Consider the following 23,908-nt stretch of genomic DNA (forward strand, 5'->3'; position numbering starts at 1 on the left):
ATGAAACCCCTGGTAATATGAACCCCTGGTACTATGAAACCCCTGGTACTATGAAACCCCTGGTAATATGAAACCCCTGGTAATATGAAACCCCTGGTAATATGAAACCCCTGGTACTATGAAACCCCTGGTAATATGAACCCCTGGTAATATGAACCCCTGGTACTATGAACCCCTGGTACTATGAACCCCTGGTACTATGAAACCCCTGGTAATATGAAACCCCTGGTAATATGAAACCCCTGGTACTATGAAACCCCTGGTACTATGAACCCCTGGTACTATGAACCCCTGGTAATATGAACCCCTGGTAATATGAACCCCTGGTACTATGAACCAAGCTCAATTGTATTTATTTGATTTCAGAGTTTTCTCGCGACCCCATTTTCAAATCAGGCGACCCCTAGTTTGGGAAACGATGCACTACACCCAGGCCCTAATCATTCAGCCACTACACCCAGGCCCTAATCATTCAGCCACTACACCCAGGCCCTAATCAGTCAGCCACTACACCCAGGCCCTAATCGGCCAGCCACTACACCCAGGCCCTAATCAGTCATCCACTACACCCAGGCCCTAATCAGTCATCCACTACACCCAGGCCCTAATCCGCCAGCCACTACACCCAGGCCCTAATCCGCCAGCCACTACACCCAGGCCCTAATCAGCCAGCCACTACACCCAGGCCCTAATCAGCCAGCCACTACAGAGAACAACAGGGTGTATTCATTAGTACCATAGTAAAATAATTCAGTTCAGGTAGTACCTCATACTGTGCTACCTAAAAGAAAGAACACTTGCAGTAGGCTCAGATGACTTTCCCATCACCACCACTGCACACGGACAGCAGGAAAACATGTCAAAATATTCACCGACAGGAGCAAAAGACCTAAACATCACCAGCTTTTGTCATTCAACAAGAATTACCTGAGAGAGATGGAGAGACCTTAACAGAGAGAGAGAGAGATGGAGAGACCTTAACAGAGAGAGAGAGAGATGGAGAGACCTTAACAGAGAGAGAGAGAGATGGAGAGACCTTAACAGAGAGAGAGAGAGATGGAGAGACCTTAACAGAGAGAGAGAGAGATGGAGAGACCTTAACAGAGAGAGAGAGAGATGGAGAGACCTTAACAGAGAGAGAGAGAGATGGAGACCTTAACAGAGAGAGAGAGAGAGATGGAGAGACCTTAACAGAGAGAGAGAGAGAGATGGAGAGACCTTAACAGAGAGAGAGAGAGAGATGGAGAGACCTTAACAGAGAGAGAGAGAGAGATGGAGAGACCTTAACAGAGAGAGAGAGAGAGATGGAGAGACCTTAACAGAGAGAGAGAGAGAGATGGAGAGACCTTAACAGAGAGAGAGAGAGAGATGGAGAGACCTTAACAGAGAGAGAGAGAGAGATGGAGAGACCTTAACAGAGAGAGAGAGAGAGATGGAGAGACCTTAACAGAGAGAGAGAGAGAGATGGAGAGACCTTAACAGAGAGAGAGAGAGAGATGGAGAGACCTTAACAGAGAGAGAGAGAGAGATGGAGAGACCTTAACAGAGAGAGAGAGAGAGAGATGGAGAGACCTTAACAGAGAGAGAGAGAGAGATGGAGAGACCTTAACAGAGAGAGAGAGAGAGATGGAGAGACCTTAACAGAGAGAGAGAGAGAGATGGAGAGACCTTAACAGAGAGAGAGAGAGAGATGGAGAGACCTTAACAGAGAGAGAGAGAGAGATGGAGAGACCTTAACAGAGAGAGAGAGACTACAGAGAGAGAGAGAGAGAGAGACCTTAACAGAGAGAGAGAGAGACCTTAACAGAGAGAGAGAGAGAGAGAGAGAGAGACCTTAACAGAGAGAGAGAGAGACCTTAACAGAGAGAGAGAGAGAGAGAGAGAGAGAGAGAGAGAGAGAGAGAGAGAGAGAGAGAGAGAGAGATGGAGAGACCTTAACAGAGAGAGAGAGAGAGAGATGGAGAGACCTTAACAGAGAGAGAGAGAGAGAGATGGAGAGACCTTAACAGAGAGAGAGAGATGGAGAGACCTTAACAGAGAGAGAGAGAGAGAGATGGAGAGACCTTAACAGAGAGAGAGAGAGAGAGATGGAGAGACCTTAGAGAGAGAGAGAGAGAGAGATGGAGAGACCTTAACAGAGAGAGAGAGAGAGAGAGAGAGAGATGGAGAGACCTTAACAGAGAGAGAGAGAGAGAGAGAGAGAGAGAGATGGAGAGACCTTAACAGAGAGAGAGAGAGAGAGAGAGAGATGGAGAGACCTTAACAGAGAGAGAGAGAGAGAGAGAGAGAGATGGAGAGACCTTAACAGAGAGAGAGAGAGAGATGGAGAGACCTTAACAGAGAGAGAGAGATGGAGAGACCTTAACAGAGAGAGAGAGATGGAGAGACCTTAACAGAGAGAGAGAGAGAGAGAGAGATGGAGAGACCTTAACAGAGAGAGAGAGAGAGATGGAGAGACCTTAACAGAGAGAGAGAGAGAGAGATGGAGAGACCTTAACAGAGAGAGAGAGAGAGATGGAGAGACCTTAACAGAGAGAGAGAGAGAGATGGAGAGACCTTAACAGAGAGAGAGAGAGAGAGATGGAGAGACCTTAACAGAGAGAGAGAGAGAGATGGAGAGACCTTAACAGAGAGAGAGATGGAGAGACCTTAACAGAGAGAGAGAGATGGAGAGACCTTAACTGAGAGAGAGATGGAGAGATCGATGGAGAGAGAGATGGAGAGATCGATGGAGAGACCTTAACTGAGAGAGAGGTGGAGAGACCTTAACTGGGAGAGATGGAGAGACCTTAACTGAGAGAGAGATGGAGAGACCTTAACTGAGAGAGAGATGGAGAGACCTTAACTGAGAGAGAGATGGAGAGACCTTAACTGAGAGAGAGATGGAGAGACCTTAACTGAGAGAGAGAGATGGAGAGATCGATGGAGAGAGAGATGGAGAGATCGATGGAGAGACCTTAACTGAGAGAGAGATGGAGAGACCTTAACTGAGAGAGAGATGGAGAGACCTTAACTGAGAGAGAGATGGAGAGACCTTAACTGAGAGAGAGATGGAGAGACCTTAACTGAGAGAGAGATGGAGAGACCTTAACTGAGAGAGAGAGATGGAGAGACCTTAACTGAGAGAGAGAGATGGAGAGATCGATGGAGAGAGAGATGGAGAGATCGATGGAGAGACCTTAACTGAGAGAGAGGTGGAGAGACCTTAACTGGGAGAGATGGAGAGACCTTAACTGAGAGAGAGATGGAGAGACCTTAACTGAGAGAGAGATGGAGAGACCTTAACTGAGAGAGAGATGGAGAGACCTTAACTGAGAGAGAGATGGAGAGACCTTAACTGAGAGAGAGATGGAGAGACCTTAACTGAGAGAGAGATGGAGAGACCTTAACTGAGAGAGAGATGGAGAGACCTTAACTGAGAGAGAGATGGAGAGACCTTAACTGAGAGAGAGATGGAGAGACCTTAACTGAGAGAGAGATGGAGAGACCTTAACTGAGAGAGAGGTGGAGAGACCTTAACTGAGAGAGAGGTGGAGAGACCTTAACTGAGAGAAAGGTGGAGAGACCTTAACTGAGAGAGAGGTGGAGAGACCTTAACTGAGAGAGAGGTGGAGAGACCTTAACTGAGAGAGAGGTGGAGAGACCTTAACTGAGAGAGAGGTGGAGAGACCTTAACTGAGAGAGAGGTGGAGAGACCTTAACTGAGAGAGAGGTGGAGAGACCTTAACTGAGAGAGAGGTGGAGAGACCTTAACTGAGAGAGAGGTGGAGAGACCTTAACTGAGAGAGAGGTGGAGAGACCTTAACTGAGAGAGAGGTGGAGAGACCTTAACTGAGAGAGAGGTGGAGAGACCTTAACTGAGAGAGAGGTGGAGAGACCTTAACTGAGAGAGAGGTGGAGAGACCTTAACTGAGAGAGAGGTGGAGAGACGAGACCTTAACTGAGAGAGAGGTGGAGAGACCTTAACTGAGAGAGAGGTGGAGAGACCTTAACTGAGAGAGAGATGGAGAGACCTTAACTGAGAGAGAGATGGAGAGACCTTAACTGAGAGAGAGATGGAGAGACCTTAACTGAGAGAGAGATGGAGAGACCTTAACTGAGAGAGAGATGGAGACCTTAACAGAGAGAGAGATGGAGAGACCTTAACAGAGAGAGAGATGGAGAGAACTTAACAGAGAGAGAGATGGAGAGACCTTAACAGAGAGAGAGATGGAGAGACCTTAACAGAGAGAGAGATGGAGAGACCTTAACAGAGAGAGAGAGATGGAGAGACCTTAACAGAGAGAGAGAGATGGAGAGACCTTAACAGAGAGAGAGAGATGGAGAGACCTTAACAGAGAGAGAGAGATGGAGAGACCTTAACTGAGAGAGAGATGGAGACCTTAACTGAGAGAGAGATGGAGAGACCTTAACTGAGAGAGATGGAGAGACCTTAACTGAGAGAGAGGTGGAGAGACCTTAACTGAGAGAGAGGTGGAGAGACCTTAACTGAGAGAGAGGTGGAGAGACCTTAACTGAGAGAGAGGTGGAGAGACCTTAACTGAGAGAGAGGTGGAAAGACCTTAACTGAGAGAGAGATGGAGAGACCTTAACTGAGAGAGAGATGGAGAGACCTTAACTGAGAGAGAGATGGAGAGACCTTAACTGAGAGAGAGATGGAGAGATCGATGGAGAGACCTTAACTGAGAGAGAGATGGAGAGATCGATGTTGAGACCTTAACTGAGAGAGAGGTGGAGAGACCTTAACTGAGAGAGATGGAGAGACCTTAACAGAGAGAGAGATGGAGAGACCTTAACAGAGAGAGAGATGGAGAGACCTTACCTGCAAGTGTTCACTTGAACCGCTGCTCAGCTCATCTCCAGACTCTGAGTCGTTGCGTCTCTCCGACCCCTCCGAGTCACAGGGCCCCGGAGGCATGTCCACGTCCAGGGGTGCCCTGCGGAGCTCAGGGGAGGTTGCACGGGCACGGGGCAGCGTGTTACATCCCCGTCCAGGAACGTGAGGGTGGGTGTTTTGGAGGACATCTACCAAGGCCCTGTCGTGGTCGGTGGGGCTGCCAGGGTCTCTACCAGGGTTCTGGTTGGCATCCCTGTGCTGCCTCGGAGGGGTGAGGGCTGCCCCCGACGAGGAAGAGGGAGAGGGTGAGGAGGGAGAGGGCCGACTGAAACTGGTCACATTCAGGCTCTCGTTAGATCTGCCCATGTCCAGGACGATGGGCTTGACCCGCACCGGGTTCCCCCCGCTCCCCCCACGGTGATGCCCCAGGTGCAGGGGCTTGGGAGGCGGCATGAGGGCCTTGCGGACCTCCCTGACGTACTGCGCTGGGACATAGAAGGCCTTGGCCCCCTCCTCCTTCTTGACCTGCCACCAGTCCCCGTTGGTCTTTTTCACCAGCATGTAACACTCTCCCTGGTGGATGGAGACCTGGCGCTCCTTGGACTTGTAATTGTAGTCATACTCCACCTCGATGTACACCTGGCCCGGGGCGATGGGCAGCTCACACCCCCGCCCATCCCGCTCTGCTGCCATCACGGTGAAAACGTTGGCTGGTGCTGGAGCTCACCGTTGCAGGCACACAGGCTGGCTCTGCATGGCCCACCGTACAGCTGGAGAGGAGAGAGAATAGGCCTAGTTAATCATAACATTAGTTTATATACACACTAGGTTTGCAAAATTCCAGTAAAAGATTTCTGGAATCAGGAGAGAATTAGCAAGAAATCCAGAATCCTTCAACTCCAAGATTTCTGTGCTTGCGTAGTTTAGACACTCACAATATAGAACGGAGGGATGGGACGAGGGAGCATAGACTGACTGGTAATCCCCTTCCCCACATCTATGTACACTGTAAACAGTAAGAGTTGTACTCCTAGCCTAGGAAGCAGCCTGGAACAGGTCGATAAGATTACAGGAACACACACAGTCAAGAGAAAAGACTGAAGACGGGGCTGGGTAAACCCATCCACAAGGCTCTCTGGTCGATAAGATTACAGGAACACACACAGTCAAGAGAAAAGACTGAAGACGGGGCTGGGTAAACCCATCCACAAGGCTCTCTGGTGTTATACAGGAAGAGCTGCTCCAAGGCAGAGAGACAGATAACATTAGAGGGAGTGTGACTAATACGACTCACGTGTTCCTCTTTACCCCACTCACACACGGACTTTCAATCTGAGCAAGCAGCTCTGACTGACTGGCCCCAGACCTGCAGCTCTGACTGACTGGCCCCAGACCTGCAGCTCTGACTGACTGGCCCCAGACCTGCAGCTCTGACTGACTGGCCCCAGACCTGCAGCTCTGACTGACTGGCCCCAGACCTGCAACTCTGACTGACTGGCCCCAGACCTGCAGCACAGTGCCATTCGTTGTTCTGATTACTCAACCCACACATACTTCCCTCATGATGCCACACATACCTGAAACTAGGGACATAAAATGAGCTCAGTCATGTGTAGCTTGTTGCACAATCTGACCTTTGATGAGCAGCTTCACCTAAGAGAGACATTCACTAACCTGGAATCCAAAATGAATTGCTCCATTTCACTTTTGAAATTCCCACAACTGGTCCAGAAAAGAAGTTGACAATCAGTACAAGTATTTGAGCTTCTCACAATCCAACCTAAAACCCTGTGCCAGCGCAGTGATAATGTTTAATGTCCTGATGTTATGCCGACGGGCTAAACTGTACTCCAGAAGGGGAAGTTTGTGATTTGCCCCGCCTGAGGCCCTTGCTGATTTGCCCCGCCTGAGGCCCTTGCTGATTTGCCCCGCCTGAGGCCCTTGCTGATTTGCCCCGCCTGAGGCCCTTGCTGGTTTGCCCCGCCTGAGGCCCTTGCTGGTTTGCCGAGCCTCAAAGTTAGGCCATGTTTCATGTACAGTATTTGAATGAACTTTACCCAGGCTAGTTAAGATAGTCATCATCACACAAACATGGTGTCATTGCTCTCAAATTTCCCCCATTTCTGTCCACCAAACCATCCTTTTCAGAAACATTGGTTTTGAGTAGCTGAGTTACTAGGGACTTAAGAAAAGGGTGCCCACAAGAGAACCACAGTGAGCCAAACTGCTTAGAGTATTTATACCCTGTCGCCACTGAGCCAGCCAACACCCAGCTAGAGCCTGGCCTTGTGGCCTTGTGGTTAGTGTCCGCCCTGAGATTGGAAGGTTGGGGGGTTTGATCCCCGGTCGAGTCGTACCAGAGCATGGCGCTTGCAACGCCAAGGATTGTGGGTTTGATTTTCACTTGGACCACCCATACCAAAAATGTCCAGGGGGGTGTACTTGTTCATCAAGCTGCCGCACGCTACAGAAACAGGCTCAGACAAGCCGTACCGAAAAGGGTCCTAAAGCAGAACCCTCATTAACAAAGCAACAAAGTCCACCGCCTGCTCTCTTCATAGGGGTGACTGTGGGATAGGCCAGTCCAGCCTTGAGGTGGCTCAGTGTGCACTGTTTGGATTTATTCTCATCCTTTATTTAACTTGCCTAGTTAAATAAACGTTAAATACAATTTTTTTTAAGCAGAGCGGCGTGAAGATAAAACCCCCAGAATTCATTACCACTGAACACTCAGATGGATCACACATCACACGCTACAGAAGAACAAGAAGCCAGGGAGAGGATCCAAATAAACAACAAGGTGTCTCATGGGTAATTTAAATTCAAACCCAATAACCCACTGTGGTAAACAAACAGACGGTGGTTTTATGAATCACAATTCGCTAGGCCTAGGTTGCACCCTATTTCGTAGTGCACTATATATAGGAAACTAGGTGCCATTTCAGACACAGATAAAATGTGTTCTCAATCAACATCTGTCTACACAGTCTACAATAGGATATTATAGCAGTATCTCTCCAGCCATTCCTAGTTTGTCCCAAATGGCACCCCTTACCCTTTCTAACAAACTACTTTTGACCAGGACCTTTACGGGCTTCAAAAGGAAATAGGTTGCCATTTGGGATGTAGGTAAGTCTGCAGTCCTTCCCAGTAGATCATTACCTTAACACACAGACAGACCGTGAGACTAACTAACTCCCCTGATACCTCAGCCAGAACAGCCATATCACTCTCCCTGGATTACCACAACCACACACTCCATGGCTAATAATCCCACCAAACATCCATGCTTTACCGAATGATAAATCAAAGCTGAGCTGAGCCACTGGCCAGCATATTCATTCTATAGTATTGGACACTGAATAGGGGCCAGATGTGACAACTGTGGATTCATCCTAAATGGCAACCTATTCCCTATTTCAGTGTTCTCCTTTTGACCAGACCTATGTGGGCCCTGGTCAAAAGCAGTGCACTATATAGGGTATGGGTGACATTTAGGATGGAGACTTGGTCTGATTGATTTCCTAGCTGCATCTCCTGACAGACAGTTTCGGCAGGCGAGAATGACAGGAAGATGTAGCCGTTCTCTCTGTCCAGACTAATCCTTATTTTGAGGAGATATGGAGGGCGGCCAAGACAAGACGCCAGTCTCTTCTAGCGACCTAGCTTCCCAGAGGCTTTTCAGGTGTCTCTGACACACTTTTTCGTAGCTGGTTTGGAGAACTTATACAGCAGACTAGGAGAATTAAAGTAGCAGGTTAGGAGACTCAGGTTAAGGTTAGGAAAAGGGTTAGAAAAAATGCTTTCCTAACCTGCTACGAAAATCACTTATCAAAAGTGGCGGGAACAGAGTATGTCCCTAGCAGCATCCCTTAAAAGGACAGTGTGACATTTGGGCAATTAAACCCGTTTTTCTACATACAAATAATATCCATAAATTATTCTGACTGGGTATGTCTCTGCGAGCAGCTTGAAGGAAGTTGAAGGCAGTTTCTGGAGGCATTGCTAACCAGCGTTGGAAGTCTACAGGAACAAGTACCGTGCTGATTGTTCAAATGTCACACTATCACTTTAACACGGCTGGCTTTGATCCGCATCGGTCTGCCTGCAGAGAGCCAAAAGACACAGCATTGACTTTTAAATGCCACTTGTATTCTGTGACAATAAGGGGATGGGATTTACAATGGAGGTGCTTTAGGGCGGGCCCTATGTTCCTCCAGGAACAAAGAGGATTAAGTAAGTATAATGAGGTATGGGGTGGGACTTGGAGGGAGGGGCAGTTTCAATGGTACTGAACACAAACAAGGGTCACAGAGAGAATAGCTAGAGGACAGAAGTCAGGCCAAGTTAGGAATGCTGGGACTCTGTGTGAGAATCCCAAATAGCACCCTATTCCCTATGTAGTGCACTACTTTTGACCAGAGCCCATAGCACCCTATTCCCTATGTAGTGCACTACTTTTGACCAGAGCCCATAGCACCCTATTCCCTATGTAGTGCACTACTTTTGACCAAGGCCCATAGCACCCTATTCCCTATGTAGAGCACTACTTTTGACCAGAGCCCATAGCACCCTATTCCCTATATAGTGCACTACTTTTGACCAGGACCCATAGCACCCTATTCCCTATGTAGTGCACTACTTTTGACCAGTGCCCATAGCACCCTATTCCCTATGTAGTGCACTACTTTAACCCCATTCCTTATGTAGTGCACTACTTTAACCCAGGCCCATTCCTTATGTAGTGCACTACTTTAACCCAGGCCCAGTCCTTATGTAGTGCACTACTTTTGACCAGGACCCACAGCACCCTATTCCTTATGTAGAGCACTACTTTTGACCAGGACCCACAGCACCCTATTCCTTATGTAGAGCACTACTTTTGACCAGGACCCACAGCACCCTATTCCTTATGTAGTGCACTACTTTTGACCAGGACCCACAGCACCCTATTCCTTACGTAGAGCACTACTTTTGACCAGGACCCACAGCACCCTATTCCTTATGTAGAGCACTACTTTTGACCAGGACCCACAGCACCCTATTCCTTACGTAGAGCACTACTTTCGACCAGGACCCACAGCACCCTATTCCTTATGTAGTGCACTACTTTTGACCAGGACCCACAGCACCCTATTCCTTACGTAGAGCACTACTTTTGACCAGGACCCACAGCACCCTATTCCTTACGTAGAGCACTACTTTTGACCAGGACCCACAGCACCCTATTCCTTACGTAGAGCACTACTTTCGACCAGGACCCACAGCACCCTATTCCTTACGTAGAGCACTACTTTTGACCAGGACCCATAGCACCCTATTCCCTATGTAGTGCACTACTTTTGACCAGTGCCCATAGCACCCTATTCCCTATGTAGTGCACTACTTTAACCCCATTCCTTATGTAGTGCACTACTTTAACCCAGGCCCATTCCTTATGTAGTGCACTACTTTAACCCAGGCCCATTCCTTATGTAGTGCACTACTTTTGACCAGGACCCACAGCACCCTATTCCTTATGTAGAGCACTACTTTTGACCAGGACCCACAGCACCCTATTCCTTATGTAGTGCACTACTTTTGACCAGGACCCACAGCACCCTATTCCTTACGTAGAGCACTACTTTTGACCAGGACCCACAGCACCCTATTCCTTATGTAGTGCACTACTTTTGACCAGGACCCACAGCACCCTATTCCTTACGTAGAGCACTACTTTTGACCAGGACCCACAGCACCCTATTCCTTACGTAGAGCACTACTTTTGACCAGGACCCACAGCACCCTATTCCTTATGTAGAGCACTACTTTTGACCAGGACCCACAGCACCCTATTCCTTATGTAGAGCACTACTTTTGACCAGGACCCACAGCACCCTATTCCTTATGTAGTGCACTACTTTTGACCAGGACCCACAGCACCCTATTCCTTACGTAGAGCACTACTTTTGACCAGGACCCACAGCACCCTATTCCTTATGTAGAGCACTACTTTTGACCAGGACCCACAGCACCCTATTCCTTACGTAGAGCACTACTTTCGACCAGGACCCACAGCACCCTATTCCTTATGTAGTGCACTACTTTTGACCAGGACCCACAGCACCCTATTCCTTACGTAGAGCACTACTTTTGACCAGGACCCACAGCACCCTATTCCTTACGTAGAGCACTACTTTTGACCAGGACCCACAGCACCCTATTCCTTACGTAGAGCACTACTTTCGACCAGGACCCACAGCACCCTATTCCTTACGTAGAGCACTACTTTTGACCAGGACCCATAGCACCCTATTCCCTATGTAGTGCACTACTTTTGACCAGTGCCCATAGCACCCTATTCCCTATGTAGTGCACTACTTTAACCCCATTCCTTATGTAGTGCACTACTTTAACCCAGGCCCATTCCTTATGTAGTGCACTACTTTAACCCAGGCCCATTCCTTATGTAGTGCACTACTTTTGACCAGGACCCACAGCACCCTATTCCTTATGTAGAGCACTACTTTTGACCAGGACCCACAGCACCCTATTCCTTATGTAGAGCACTACTTTTGACCAGGACCCACAGCACCCTATTCCTTATGTAGTGCACTACTTTTGACCAGGACCCACAGCACCCTATTCCTTACGTAGAGCACTACTTTTGACCAGGACCCACAGCACCCTATTCCTTATGTAGAGCACTACTTTTGACCAGGACCCACAGCACCCTATTCCTTACGTAGAGCACTACTTTTGACCAGGACCCACAGCACCCTATTCCTTATGTAGAGCACTACTTTTGACCAGGACCCACAGCACCCTATTCCTTATGTAGAGCACTACTTTTGACCAGGACCCACAGCACCCTATTCCTTATGTAGAGCACTACTTTTGACCAGGACCCACAGCACCCTATTCCTTATGTAGTGCACTACTTTTGACCAGGACCCACAGCACCCTATTCCTTACGTAGAGCACTACTTTTGACCAGGACCCACAGCACCCTATTCCTTATGTAGTGCACTACTTTTGACCAGGACCCACAGCACCCTATTCCTTACGTAGAGCACTACTTTTGACCAGGACCCACAGCACCCTATTCCTTACGTAGAGCACTACTTTTGACCAGGACCCACAGCACCCTATTCCTTATGTAGAGCACTACTTTTGACCAGGACCCTGTCTCTTCATCTAATAATCAATGCCAGACACCATGGTAATGACTGATACACTGCATTACCACGTTTTTATGTTCCCCCCACTTCATTGAAATCACACTTCAGTTATCATAAAACATTATTTTCCATGTTTTAAACGATAGGTTATAAAGGCCTGGGGAAGACTGTAATTGAAATAAAACCAGAGAGGAAGACGTGAACTTTAGGCTACTTGGTGAATTTAAAACATGCATGACAAGACATTGCGAGACGCAGATTACCAAAACATATGAACATCTTTCGTCTGCCTCTCTCTCTCCGGCTAATAATGGAGGTGTATGTGTATCCTAGCGTATTCATGGCACCGATGTCTTAGGGACAGTCCTGCAAGCACAGAGTATCCTTCTCTTCATTTTACTCATTACAGTAGGCTACCAGTAGCATGTATTGATTACGCTTTCCAGACTAGAGGTCGACCGATTATGATTTTTCAACGCCGATACCGATACCGATTATTGGAGGACCAAAAAAGCCGACACCGATTAATCGGCCGATTTTTAAAAATGTATTTGTAATAATGACAATTACAACAATACTGAATGAACAATTATTTTAACTTAATATAATACATCAATAAAATCTATTTAGCCTCAAATAAATAATGAAACATGTTCAATTTGGTTTAAATAATGCAAAAACAAAGTGTTGGAGAAGAAAGTAAAAGTGCAATATGTGCCATGTAAGAAAGCTAACGTTTAAGTTCCTTGCTCAGAACATGAGAACATATGAAAGCTGGTGGTTCCTTTTAACATGAGTCTTCAATATTCCCAGGTAAGAAGTTTTAGGTTGTAGTTATTATAGGAATTATAGGACTATTTCTCTCTATACCATTTGTATTTCATTAACATTTGACTATGGGATGTTCTTATAGGCACTTTAGTATTGCCAGTGTAACAGTATAGCTTCCATCCCTCTCCTCGCTCCTCCCTGGGCTCGAACCAGGAACACATCGACAACAGCCACCCTCGAAGCAGCGTTACCCATGCAGAGCAATGGGAATAACTACTCCAAGTCTCAGAGCGAGTGACATTTGAAACACTATTAGCGCGCACCCCGCTAATTAGCTAGCCATTTCACATCGGTTACACCAGCCTCATCTCGGGAGTTGATAGGCTTGAAGCACAGCGAAGAGCTTCTGGCAAAACGCAGGAAAGTGCTGTTTGAATGAATGCTTATGAGCCTGCTGCTGCCTACCACCGCTCAGTCAGACTGCTCTATCAAATCATAGACTTAGTTATAACATAATAACACACAGAAATACGAGCCGTAGGTCATTAATATGGTCGAATCCGGAAACTATCATCTCGAAAACAAGACGTTTATTCTTTCAGTGAAATACGGAACCGTTCCGTATTTTATCTAACGGGTGGCATCCATAAGTCTAAATATTCCTGTTACATTGCACAACCTTCAATGTTGTCATAATTACGTAAAATTCTGGCTAATTAGGCAGCCCAAACTGTTGCATATACACTGACTCTGCGTGACACAATTTCACCTGGTTAATATTGCCTGCTAACCTGGATTTCTTTTAGCTAAATATGCAGGTTTAAAAATATATACTTCTGTGTATTGATTTTAAGAAAGACATTGATGTTTATGGTTAGGTACACATTGGAGCAACGATACGCACCGCATCGATTATATGCAACGCAGGACACGCTACATAAACTAGTAATATCATCAACCATGTGTAGTTAACTAGTGATTATGATTGATTGATTATTTTTTATAAGATAAGTTTAATGCTAGCTAGCAACCTTGGCTTCTACTGCATTCGCGTAACAGGCAGGCTACTCGTGGAGTGCAACGTAATCAGGTGGTTAGAGCGTTGGACTAGTTAACTGTAAGGTTGCAAGATTGAATCCCCCGAGCTGACAAGGTAAAAATCTGTCATTCTGCCCCTGAAAGAGGCAGTTAACCCACCGTTCCTAGGCCGTCATTGAAAATAAGAATGTGTTCTTAACTGACTTGCCTAGTTAAATAAAGATTAAATAGTTTTTTTTTTAATACAAATTTTAAAATCTGCCAAATTGGTGTCCAAAAATACCGATTTCCGATTGTTATGAAAACTTGAAATCGGCCCTAATTAATCGGCCATTCCGATTAATCGGTTGACCTCTAGTACAGATACCCCATAAAGTACTACTTAAGTAAAATACTTAAAAACTACTTAAGTACTTTACACCACTGCTGAGTATACAAAACATTAAGAACACCTGCTCTTTCCATGACAGACAGACTGACCAGGTAAAAGATATGATCCCTTATTGATGTCACTTGTTAAATCCACTTCAGATGAAAGGGAGGAGACTGGTTAAAGCAGGATTCTTAAGCCTTGAGACAATTGAGACATGGATTGTGTATGTGTGCCATTCAGAGGGTGAATGGGCAAGACAAAAAATGTAATGTGCCTTTGAACGGGGTATGGTAGAAGGTGCCAGGCGCACCGGTTTGTGTCAAGAACTGCAACGCTGCTGGGTTTTTCACGCTCAACAGTTTCCTGTGTGTACCAGGAATGGTCCACCACCCAAAGGACATCCAGTCAACTTGACACAACTGTGGGAAGCATTGAAGTCAACATGGGGCAGCATCCCTGTGGAACACTTTGGACACCTTGTAGAGTCCATGCCCTGAAGAATTGAGGCTGTTCTGAGGGGATAAGACGGGTGTGCACATCAGTTCATTTACGAAAATAACAATCCATATAAAGTACAGTAATTTGTTAAATTAGAGGCACGCGTGGAAGTGAAACCATTGTTGACACACTATAAAAGACTGCGATAATGGGAAATCCAATGAGATGGCTGATCTCACTCTGATGGAAGATTCGGCACAAGCTGCATTTCGCATAGAGCTCATTTTTAGAGACAGGTGGGACATTTTTGATGGAAAGTACAGATTGGCTCATCAGATAAAATGTCTCAAAACCAATCTTCAAAGATTTTTTGCGAGAATTTTTGATTTTCTTTCCATTTTTTTATTTCACCTTTATTTAACCAGGTAGGTCAGTTGAGAGCAAGTTCTCATTTACAACTGCGACCTGGCAAAGATAAAGCAAAGCAGTACGACACAAACAACTACACAGAGTTATACATGGAATAAACAAACGTGCAGTCAATAATACAATAGAAAAAAATCTATATACAGTGTGTGCAAATGAGGTAAGATTAGGGAGGTAAAGCAATAAATAGGCCGTAATGGCGAAGTAATTACAATTTAGCAATTAAACACTGGAGTGATAGATGTGCTGAAGATGAGTGAACAAGTAGAGATACTGGGGTGCAAAGGAGAAGAAAAAAAAAATAACAACATGGGGATGAGGTAGTTGGATGGACTATTTACAGATAGACTATGTACAGGTGCAGTGATCTGTGAGCTGCTCTGACAGCTGGTGCTTAAAGTTAGTGAGGGAGATGAGTCTCCAGCTTCAGTGATTTTTGCAATTCGTTCCAGTCATTGGCAGCAGAGAACTGGAAAGGCGGCCAAAGGGGGAATAGGCATTGGGGATGACGAGTGAAATATACCTGCTGGAGCACGTGCTACGGGTGGGTGCTGCTATGGTGACCAGTGAGCTGAGATAAGGCGGTGCTTTACCTAGCAAAGACTTATAGATGACCTGGAGCCAGTGGGTTTGGCGACGAATATGAAGCGAGGACCAGCCAACGAGAGCACACAGGTCGCAGTGGTGGGTAGTATATGGGGCTTTGGTGACAAAACGGATGGCACTGTGATAGCAAATTGGATGCACTCTGAGTAGAGTGTTGGAGGCTATTTTGTAAATTACATCGCCGAAGTCGAGGATCGGTAGGATAGTCAGTTTTACGAGGGTATGTTTGGCAGCATGAGTGAAGGATGCTTTGTTGCGATATAGGAAGCCGATTCTAGAATTAATTTGGGATTGGAGATGCTTAATGTGAGTCTGGATTTGAGACCTACTTTAGAAAGGCAAGCGCATGCCATTCCCCGGTGCACATCCAAGTGCTATCCACCCTCAGGATCTGGCAACGGGCACTTTTCAGAGTTGACGACAAGAGAGGTTTCTTTGGGAACCTTTTGGGAACCTAATGGGTTCCCAAATATGACTAAACTCTTTAGTCCTTTAAAAAAACATACTTTATCTCATATATTGTGTGCTATAGCTTGGAAGGAAGCGTGATTCTGGGTGACAACATAAGGCTGCTTGTCTCCAGCATTAGGACTGCTTCAGGTTTTGTTTCCTTTCCACGTTACCTCTGGGTAGACGACCCGACATTTGAAGAATATTTGCCGTTGCTAAAGCAACTAATTGGTCCTCTCTTTGTAGCTATGTTTACTGGTCAAGCCACAACTGAGCGAGACAAATTAAAAACCTTTTGGTTGTACTTAATCTCTGACACCTCTATTTCATGGTACGTCGTTGTATATTTCCCCCCGAGCTTTAAAGGGATGATTTTAACCATATATGGTTAATTAGGGGCATTTCAAAATGCAAATAGCCAAGGTTGTACACAAACACCGAGGCTGAAAACAATTAGTATTTATCAAATGGTGATCGCCTACCGGTGTGCATATGACGATCATAGGATTGTTTGATAAATCACACTTTTCCTATCCATTCTAAATTCCATTCGTAAGTAGTATTTTGGAATAATTTGATGCCCCAGGACTACAACATACAGAGAGCTTCTTGATGGTATTGCCATGGTGCCCAACTCATCTCGTCCCCAAACGGCGCTCTGGCAATTGAGCCTGTGGATGTCTGAGGTTATGCTGCAACATCCAATGGATGCTAAATGACCTGGTCATGCTAAATAAACTACATCCTTCTCTAGCCGGGGAAGGATGGGCTGAGTCTGGTTCTTCTGAAGGTTCCTTCCTCTCTGGGCCTGACTGCTGCTGCTGGCATTACATATAAATCAATATCATATGGAAGGTAGAGAGAGAAGCCCAGAGAAATTATCAAACCGTAACCCAGGGATCATCAACTAGACACAGGCGCGGCCCAATTTATTTCTTGAGCAGATGGTCAGGGGGCCAGAACATAATTTCAAATCATTTGTAGACTGCAAACTGACCGGAAGAAGCCCAAACAGATATAATATTTGACTAAAATAATCATTTCAAACCTTGCTTACATTTGTATATGAACACATCTCTCTCTATTATGCGTGGGAATACTTTGAAGACAGGAGAACACGCAGTGCCTCAGAAGGTATTCACACCCCTTAACTTTCCCCACATTTTGTTGTGTTACGGCCATCACCGACCTACCCACAATACCCCATAATGTCAAAGTGGAATTATGTTTTTCGACATTTTTACAAATTAATCAAAAATGAAAAGCTGAAATGTCGAGTCTAAGTATTCAACCCCTTTGTTATGGCAAGCCTAAATACATTCAGGAATAACAACTTGCTTTAACAAGTCACATAATAGGTTGCATCGACTCACACTGCGTGCAATAATAGTCTTTAACATGATTTTTGAATGACTGTCTCACCTCTGTACCCCACACATACAATTATCTGTCAGGTCCCTCAGTAAATTCAAAAACACATTCTACCACACACCAGGGAGTTTTACCACTGGCTCACAAAGGGCACCTATTGGTAGATGGGTTAAAAAGCAAACATTGAGTATCCCTTTGAGCATGGTAAAGTTATTCATTACACTTCAGATGGTGTATCAATACACCCAGTCACTAAAAAGATACCGGCGTCCTGCCTAACTCAGTTGCCGGAGAGGAAGGAAACCACTCAGGGATTTCACCATGAGGCCAATGGTGATTTTAAAACTGTTACAGAGTTTAATGGCTGTTATAGGAGAAAACTGAAGATGGATCAACAACACTGTAGGTTCTCCACAATACTAACCTAATTGACAGAGTGAAAAGAAGGATGCCTGTACACAGGGATGCAAACTGCTGAGGGCCCAAAAAGGTGACACTTTGTTTTGTGTTGCACTGAAGGGGGAGATGCAGGTGAACTAATTAAATAACAAAGAATATGATCTACATGATCAGTCTCTGTGTGTAAAATTAAAAGTGGTTCATGTGAACCTAACTCACAGCTAAAAAATGTAAAGAAAGCAATCCAATGTTATTTGTTGCCTAGACTTTACTGCAAAATGACATAAGTCTTTAGAAAAAACAATATTGCAGTTAGCCACGACAGCCTTTACAATAGAACGCTTGTGACCACGACAGCCTTTACAATAGAACGCTTGTGACCACGACAGCCTTTACAATAGAACGCTTGTGACCACGACAGCCGTTACAATAGAACGCTTGTGACCACGACAGCCTTTACAATAGAACGCTTGTGACCACGACAGCCTTCACAATAGAACGCTTGTGACCACGACAGCCTTCACAATAGAACGCTTGTGACCACGACAGCCGTTACAATAGAACGCTTGTGACCACGACAGCCGTTACAATAGAACGCTTGTGACCACGACAGCCGTTACAATAGAACGCTTGTGACCACGACAGCCGTTACAATAGAACGCTTGTGACCACGACAGCCGTTACAATAGAACGCTTGTGACCACGACAGCCGTTACAATAGAACGCTTGTGACCACGACAGCCTTTACAATAGAACGCTTGTGACCACGACAGCCTTTACGATAGAACGCTTGTTACCACGACAGCCTTTACAATAGAACGCTTGTTACCACGACAGCCTTTACAATAGAACGCTTGTTACCACGACAGCCTTTATAATAGAACGCTTGTTACCACGACAGCCTTTACAATATAGAACGGTTGTTACCACGACAGCCTTTATAATAGAATGCTTGTGACAACACATAAATATTGCACTTGGGGGGAAAAACATCTTAAAAGCAAAAATAGAATGAAACAGGCATTCTATTTTTGCTCTATTATAGTAGCCACTATAGACATTGATCAAGTGCACAAGGTTACATGTGTGCAAAAATAACGTTCACTGAGTATAAAAAATTATAATCCCCCCTCACTCACACGTGTTACTGTCAAGACAACAAAAACTATATATTTGGGCTACACTGCACATTATTACATAGTTTACATAGTATACTTTCTGCCTGTGGACATCTGTTCTACAATGTGCCAGCAAAAGTGAGAAAGAGGGAAAGTGTTTTGTGTTCCTTTCACCTCTATAGTGGCATCCAGCTTAAACCAGGCCCAACTCCAGCTACACTTGATCCCACTTGTTTAACAAGCAATGCCTCATTTTCACCTAATTCTCTCATTCTGAAAATGTACCACATACTGTAGAGGGAAAAGATTAGTTAATAGACAGTGGTTAGTTCGTTAGCTAGTTAACATTTCACACAGATTGCCGGGGTCCAGTAAGCAACTAACGCGTTATAACTTGAAAAACGGCAAGGAGTCGTATAGTTAATACAATAGCAAATTGGTTAGGTTACTAATGTTAGCTCATCTGATGTTGTAACGTTAGCTAGCTAACGTTAGCTGTCTGACTTTATTAGCAAGCTAATTCTCATACCATAAACTCAATTATTTGATCAGGTGAGTTGGCTAATGTTGCTCAACATTTCTCTGGCTAGCTAACGGACAATTCGATACAGTTAGCAAGATACTTAACAATGCTAATACTTGTTCCACCACACTTTTCTCCCTCACCTCAAACTTTCCAAATGTTTTTTTGGTTACAGTGATTAGTTTGGTGGCTAGTTTGTGTACAGAATAAGAAATATTCCAAAACATGCATCCTGTTTGCAACAAGGCACTAAAGTTAAACTGCAACAACAACAAAAACATGACAAAGAAATTCACTTTTTGTCCGGAATACAAAGTGTTACATTTGGCGCAAATCCAATAAAACACATTACTGAGAACCACTCTTTATATTTTCTAGAATAGTGGTGGCTGCGTCATGTTATTTGTATTTATTACAGATCCCCATTAGTTCTTGCCAAGACAGTAGCTACTCTTCCAGGGTCCAAACACACCAAAGCGTCCACATTACATAGAAAACAACAGATAAAACAGTGAACTATGTTTGTACTGAATGAGCTAAAGATAAAACCGTACATCATATAACATCCCCACACCACCACATATCCACAACATGTTCAATACCACCATACAACAATATCACAATGTGTGTGTATGCATTTATCTGTACCTGTGTGTGTCTCTTCACAGACCTTGTTGTTCCATAAGGTGTATTTTTACCTGCTTTTTAAATCCGATTCTACTGCTTGAATCAGTTACCTGATGTGGAATAGAGTTCCATGTAGTCATGGCTCTATGTAGTACTGTGCGCCTCCCATAGGCTGCCTCCCTCCCTCTCTCTCTGTCTTGTGGGGTGTCCGAGCTGTTTAAACTACTAGCACACAGCTCAGTACATTCAGCTTGTCAACACATCTTACAAAAACAAGTAGTGATGAAGACAATCTCTCTTCCACTTTGAGCCATGAGAGATTGACATGCATGTCATTAATGTTAGCTCTCTGTGTACTTTTAAGGGCCAGCCGTGCTACCCTGTTCTGAGCCAACTGCAATTTTCCCAAATCCTTCTTTGTTGTACCTGACCACACTACTGAACAGTAGTCCAGGTGCACCAAAACTAGGGCCAGTAGGACCTGCCTTGTTGAGTGTTGTTAAGAAGGCAGAGCAGCGCTTTATTATGGACAGACTTCTCCCCATCTTAGCTACTGTTGTATCAATATGTTTTGACCATGACAGTTTACAATCCAGGGTTACTCCAAGCAGTTTAGTCACCTCAACTTGCTCAATTTCCACATTATTCATTATGAGACATAGTTGAGGTTTAATGTTCAGTGAATGATTTGTCCCAAATACAATGCTTTTCGTTTTGGAAATATTTAGGAAGAACTTATTGGTATGCTTGTAATCGGACTGGGGTGTTTTTCAGGACAAAAATAGAAACAGAATAGAGCCAAGCAATCCTAGAGGAAAACTCGGTTCAGTCTGCTTTCCACCAGACACTGGGATATAAATTCACCTTTCAGTAGGACTGAACAAGGCCAAATCTACACTGGACTTGCATACCAAGAAGACAGTGAATGTTCTGAGTGGCCGAGTTACAGTTTTGACTTAAATCTGCTGGAAAATCTGTGGCAAGACTTTTAAAATGGTTGTCTAGCAATGATCAACAACCAAATTGACAGAGCCTGAATATTTTAGAAAATAATAAAATGGGCAAATATTGTACTATCCAGGTGTGCAAAGCTCTTAGAGACTTACCCAGAATGACTCACAGCTGTAATCGCTGACAAAGGTGACTCTAACATGTATTGACTCAGGGCCAAGGGTGTGAATACTTACGTAAATTAGATGATTTTAATTTTCAATAATAATAACATTTTTAAAAATATACACTTTCCACTTTGTTATTATGAGGTATTTTGTGTCGATGGGTGAGAAAAAAAAATATTTAATCAATTTGGAATTCAGGCTGTAACACAAAATGTGGAATAAGTCAAGTGGTATGAATACTTTCTGAAGGTAATGTAACTCGATTCGATTGTGTATAACACCAAATAAACTATTTTGTTAGCAAGCTGCAGTTGTCTTACTAGTTATGGGTACTTCTTCATGTAGGAACATGCCAAGAAGTTGTCTGGACACCTGATTTTGAATTGCATATAATTCAACATCGAGCAGAAATGAGCATTTGAATCAGGAAAGTTTCCTCTCACCTCTGCATGCCAGAATGTTGAATAAAATTACATTTTAATGTACTTTACCAGTTGTCTGTGCTGTTGGTCGGTTGGAATGTGACAATAGATCCACAGAAAAGTAAAATTATAAAACTTTTCAAAGGGGAAGTGGGTTCACATTTCTATCACCTGAAACACGCGCAGAAACATGTAAACAAGTGCACGAGCTCCGCAGGTAGCCGTGTATCTCCTGCATGTACTTTAATATTGTGCGCATGCTTCATGTAATATACATCTGAAAGCACTACCAGTGGTTTGAAAAGTTGCCTTAATGATACTTTCCTGTGGGTATACTGTCTCACATTCCTACCGCCAAAAGGACCAACCGCACGGACAACCGGTAATGTCTGATCAAATATAATTGTATTCAACATTATGGCTTGTAGAGGTCGTGTGCGGTTTCCCGATTCAAAAGCTCATTTGTGCCCGACGTAGAATTCAATGCAATTCAACGTTGGGTTCCCAGCCAAGAAGCCACTGAGCAGCTTCCTGGAATATTCATGCCTCCTCTCCCCCCTAGGTTAGGTAGCTAGTGTGGGATTATTAGGAGTAACAGCGTACAATATTTCTCTATTTCACATTCTAAGGGCACGAAATAAGGAACTCTACCTGGTTTTGGTGTTTCCTCCTAACGCCAGGTACAAGTTCTCATCTAACCTGTAACTTGCTAGTCGACAATATCCAACCACCAGAATATATCGTGCCGTGGATCAGCGAGTCGGAACAGGTTGCTTCTCATTTCAAAGGCCAGTGGCTCGTTTTGCTCGCTGAAAGTAAAACTCAATGTGTGGGAAGACGCGCTAGTTAGTTAGTTAGTTAGTTAGTTAGCAGGATTAACTACCTAGCAAACTAGAACAGTAAATAATACATTTTTCATTCTCCTGGGAAAGACAACCAGTCATACTCGACATACCTTGTCTTCTGGCCGTAATAATCCTTGTTTTGTCAAAGTAAGCAATTGTGAAGAGGGTATAATTCCATAAACTTTTCGTCTTGTCTTTTCGCCTCGACCTCCCTGTCGACACTACACCGTCATCAGTTACAACACTTCTAGCAAGGTATCCGCACTAACTACACACTTTCTCCGCCTTGTTCCACTTTTCCCTGACGTTCCCGTCTGTGCTCGCTCCCGCTTTTGCCTATCTGCCAATTTCGTCAGCTAGCTACCGCTCAAGACAGTCCGCAACCATTTTTGATTGAGAGAGGAGTGTTGTTGAACTGGCTCCACCTTGTGGCATAAGGGAAAAGGGCTCCAAACACCTTCGGCGAGCAATGGTGAATTTTGAAACTGCTTCTATCAAGGTTACATACACCCCATTACAACTGAAATGTATGCTGCCCTACAAATGCAAAACGCAGTAACCACGAATTTGGTCAAATGTCTTTGGTCTGTTGTAATGGCCAGGTATTTTATCTGATTCATGTGGTGTTTAGTTTCCTGACACAAGAACAAGCCAGTTGATCAGAATATATCATGGAGTATCAGAAATTGCTGTCTGTCTAGAGTCTAGATTGAAGTCCGATGTTGCCGTAAAAATAAAATGTAGTTGCTGCGTTTTGCCTTTGTAGGGCAGTATGGAGGCATTCAAAATGGTTGGTAGGAAATGGTATACAACACCAAGAAGTGATTTCAATAATCACTAAGAATTCTCAGTGGCATGAAAAATATAACAAATATGGTGTAATGCAAAATTGGAAAAAGGTTTTATGCTGGCAAGGTTAATTTGTATCACTTTTGAACACTAGTCAATATCAACATCAATAGATCTCTTCAACATCTATGGGGGTGCAGGGTAGGGCATTGCCCTCACAAACTGTCATGTTGCCCACCCAAATGATTATGCTTGAGCCATATTAAAATGTAAAAATTGCAGGATATTAGCTCAGAAACAGCCAACAAATATCTGTACAATAAGAACGCTTGGAGGAGACTGAACGGTTTGAGCACAGAATGAGAATGACACCAGATATGTTTTTCTCATAACGATTTAATCACACATACATTTACATCATGCAGTCAATCCAAAAAGGTGATATCATTAACCTTTAACCTCCCCTCCTCCTCCAATCAGAGCGCTGCGATTGTGGCCCAGTTCTCTATGGTTCCGTCCCAAATGGAACCCTATTCCCTATGTACCAGAGCCCTAGGGGCCCTGGTCAAAAGTAGTGCACTACATAGGAAATAGGAT

The 23,908-nt window shown here is 44.6% G+C and overlaps 1 protein-coding gene across 1 annotated transcript; it reads right to left on the bottom strand.

Moving 5' to 3' along the window:
* Nucleotides 1-808: 808 nt before the first annotated feature.
* Nucleotides 809-22,829, bottom strand: LOC120055419 (rho GTPase-activating protein 12-like). Its single transcript, XM_039003281.1, has 3 exons — nt 22,633-22,829; nt 4,818-5,607; nt 809-833 (listed from the first exon to the last, which is right to left on the bottom strand). Exons 2-3 carry the CDS (start codon nt 5,528-5,530, stop codon nt 809-811), a joined length of 738 nt encoding a protein of 245 aa, XP_038859209.1. The 5' UTR covers nt 5,531-5,607; nt 22,633-22,829.
* Nucleotides 22,830-23,908: the final 1,079 nt, after the last annotated feature.

Source organism: Salvelinus namaycush, chromosome 11 (genome assembly GCF_016432855.1).
Source record: "Salvelinus namaycush isolate Seneca chromosome 11, SaNama_1.0, whole genome shotgun sequence".
NCBI classification, from domain to species: Eukaryota; Metazoa; Chordata; class Actinopteri; order Salmoniformes; family Salmonidae; genus Salvelinus; species Salvelinus namaycush.

Coding starts and splice junctions, on each gene's coding strand:
- LOC120055419 (XM_039003281.1), bottom strand. CDS start 5,530: ATGGCAGCAGAGCGGGATGGGCGGGGGTGTGAGCTGCCCATCGCCCCG. Junction 834..4,817: donor AGTGAACACTTGCAGGTAAG/GTCTCTCCATCT, acceptor GTCCGTGTGCAG/TGGTGGTGATGGGAAAGTCA.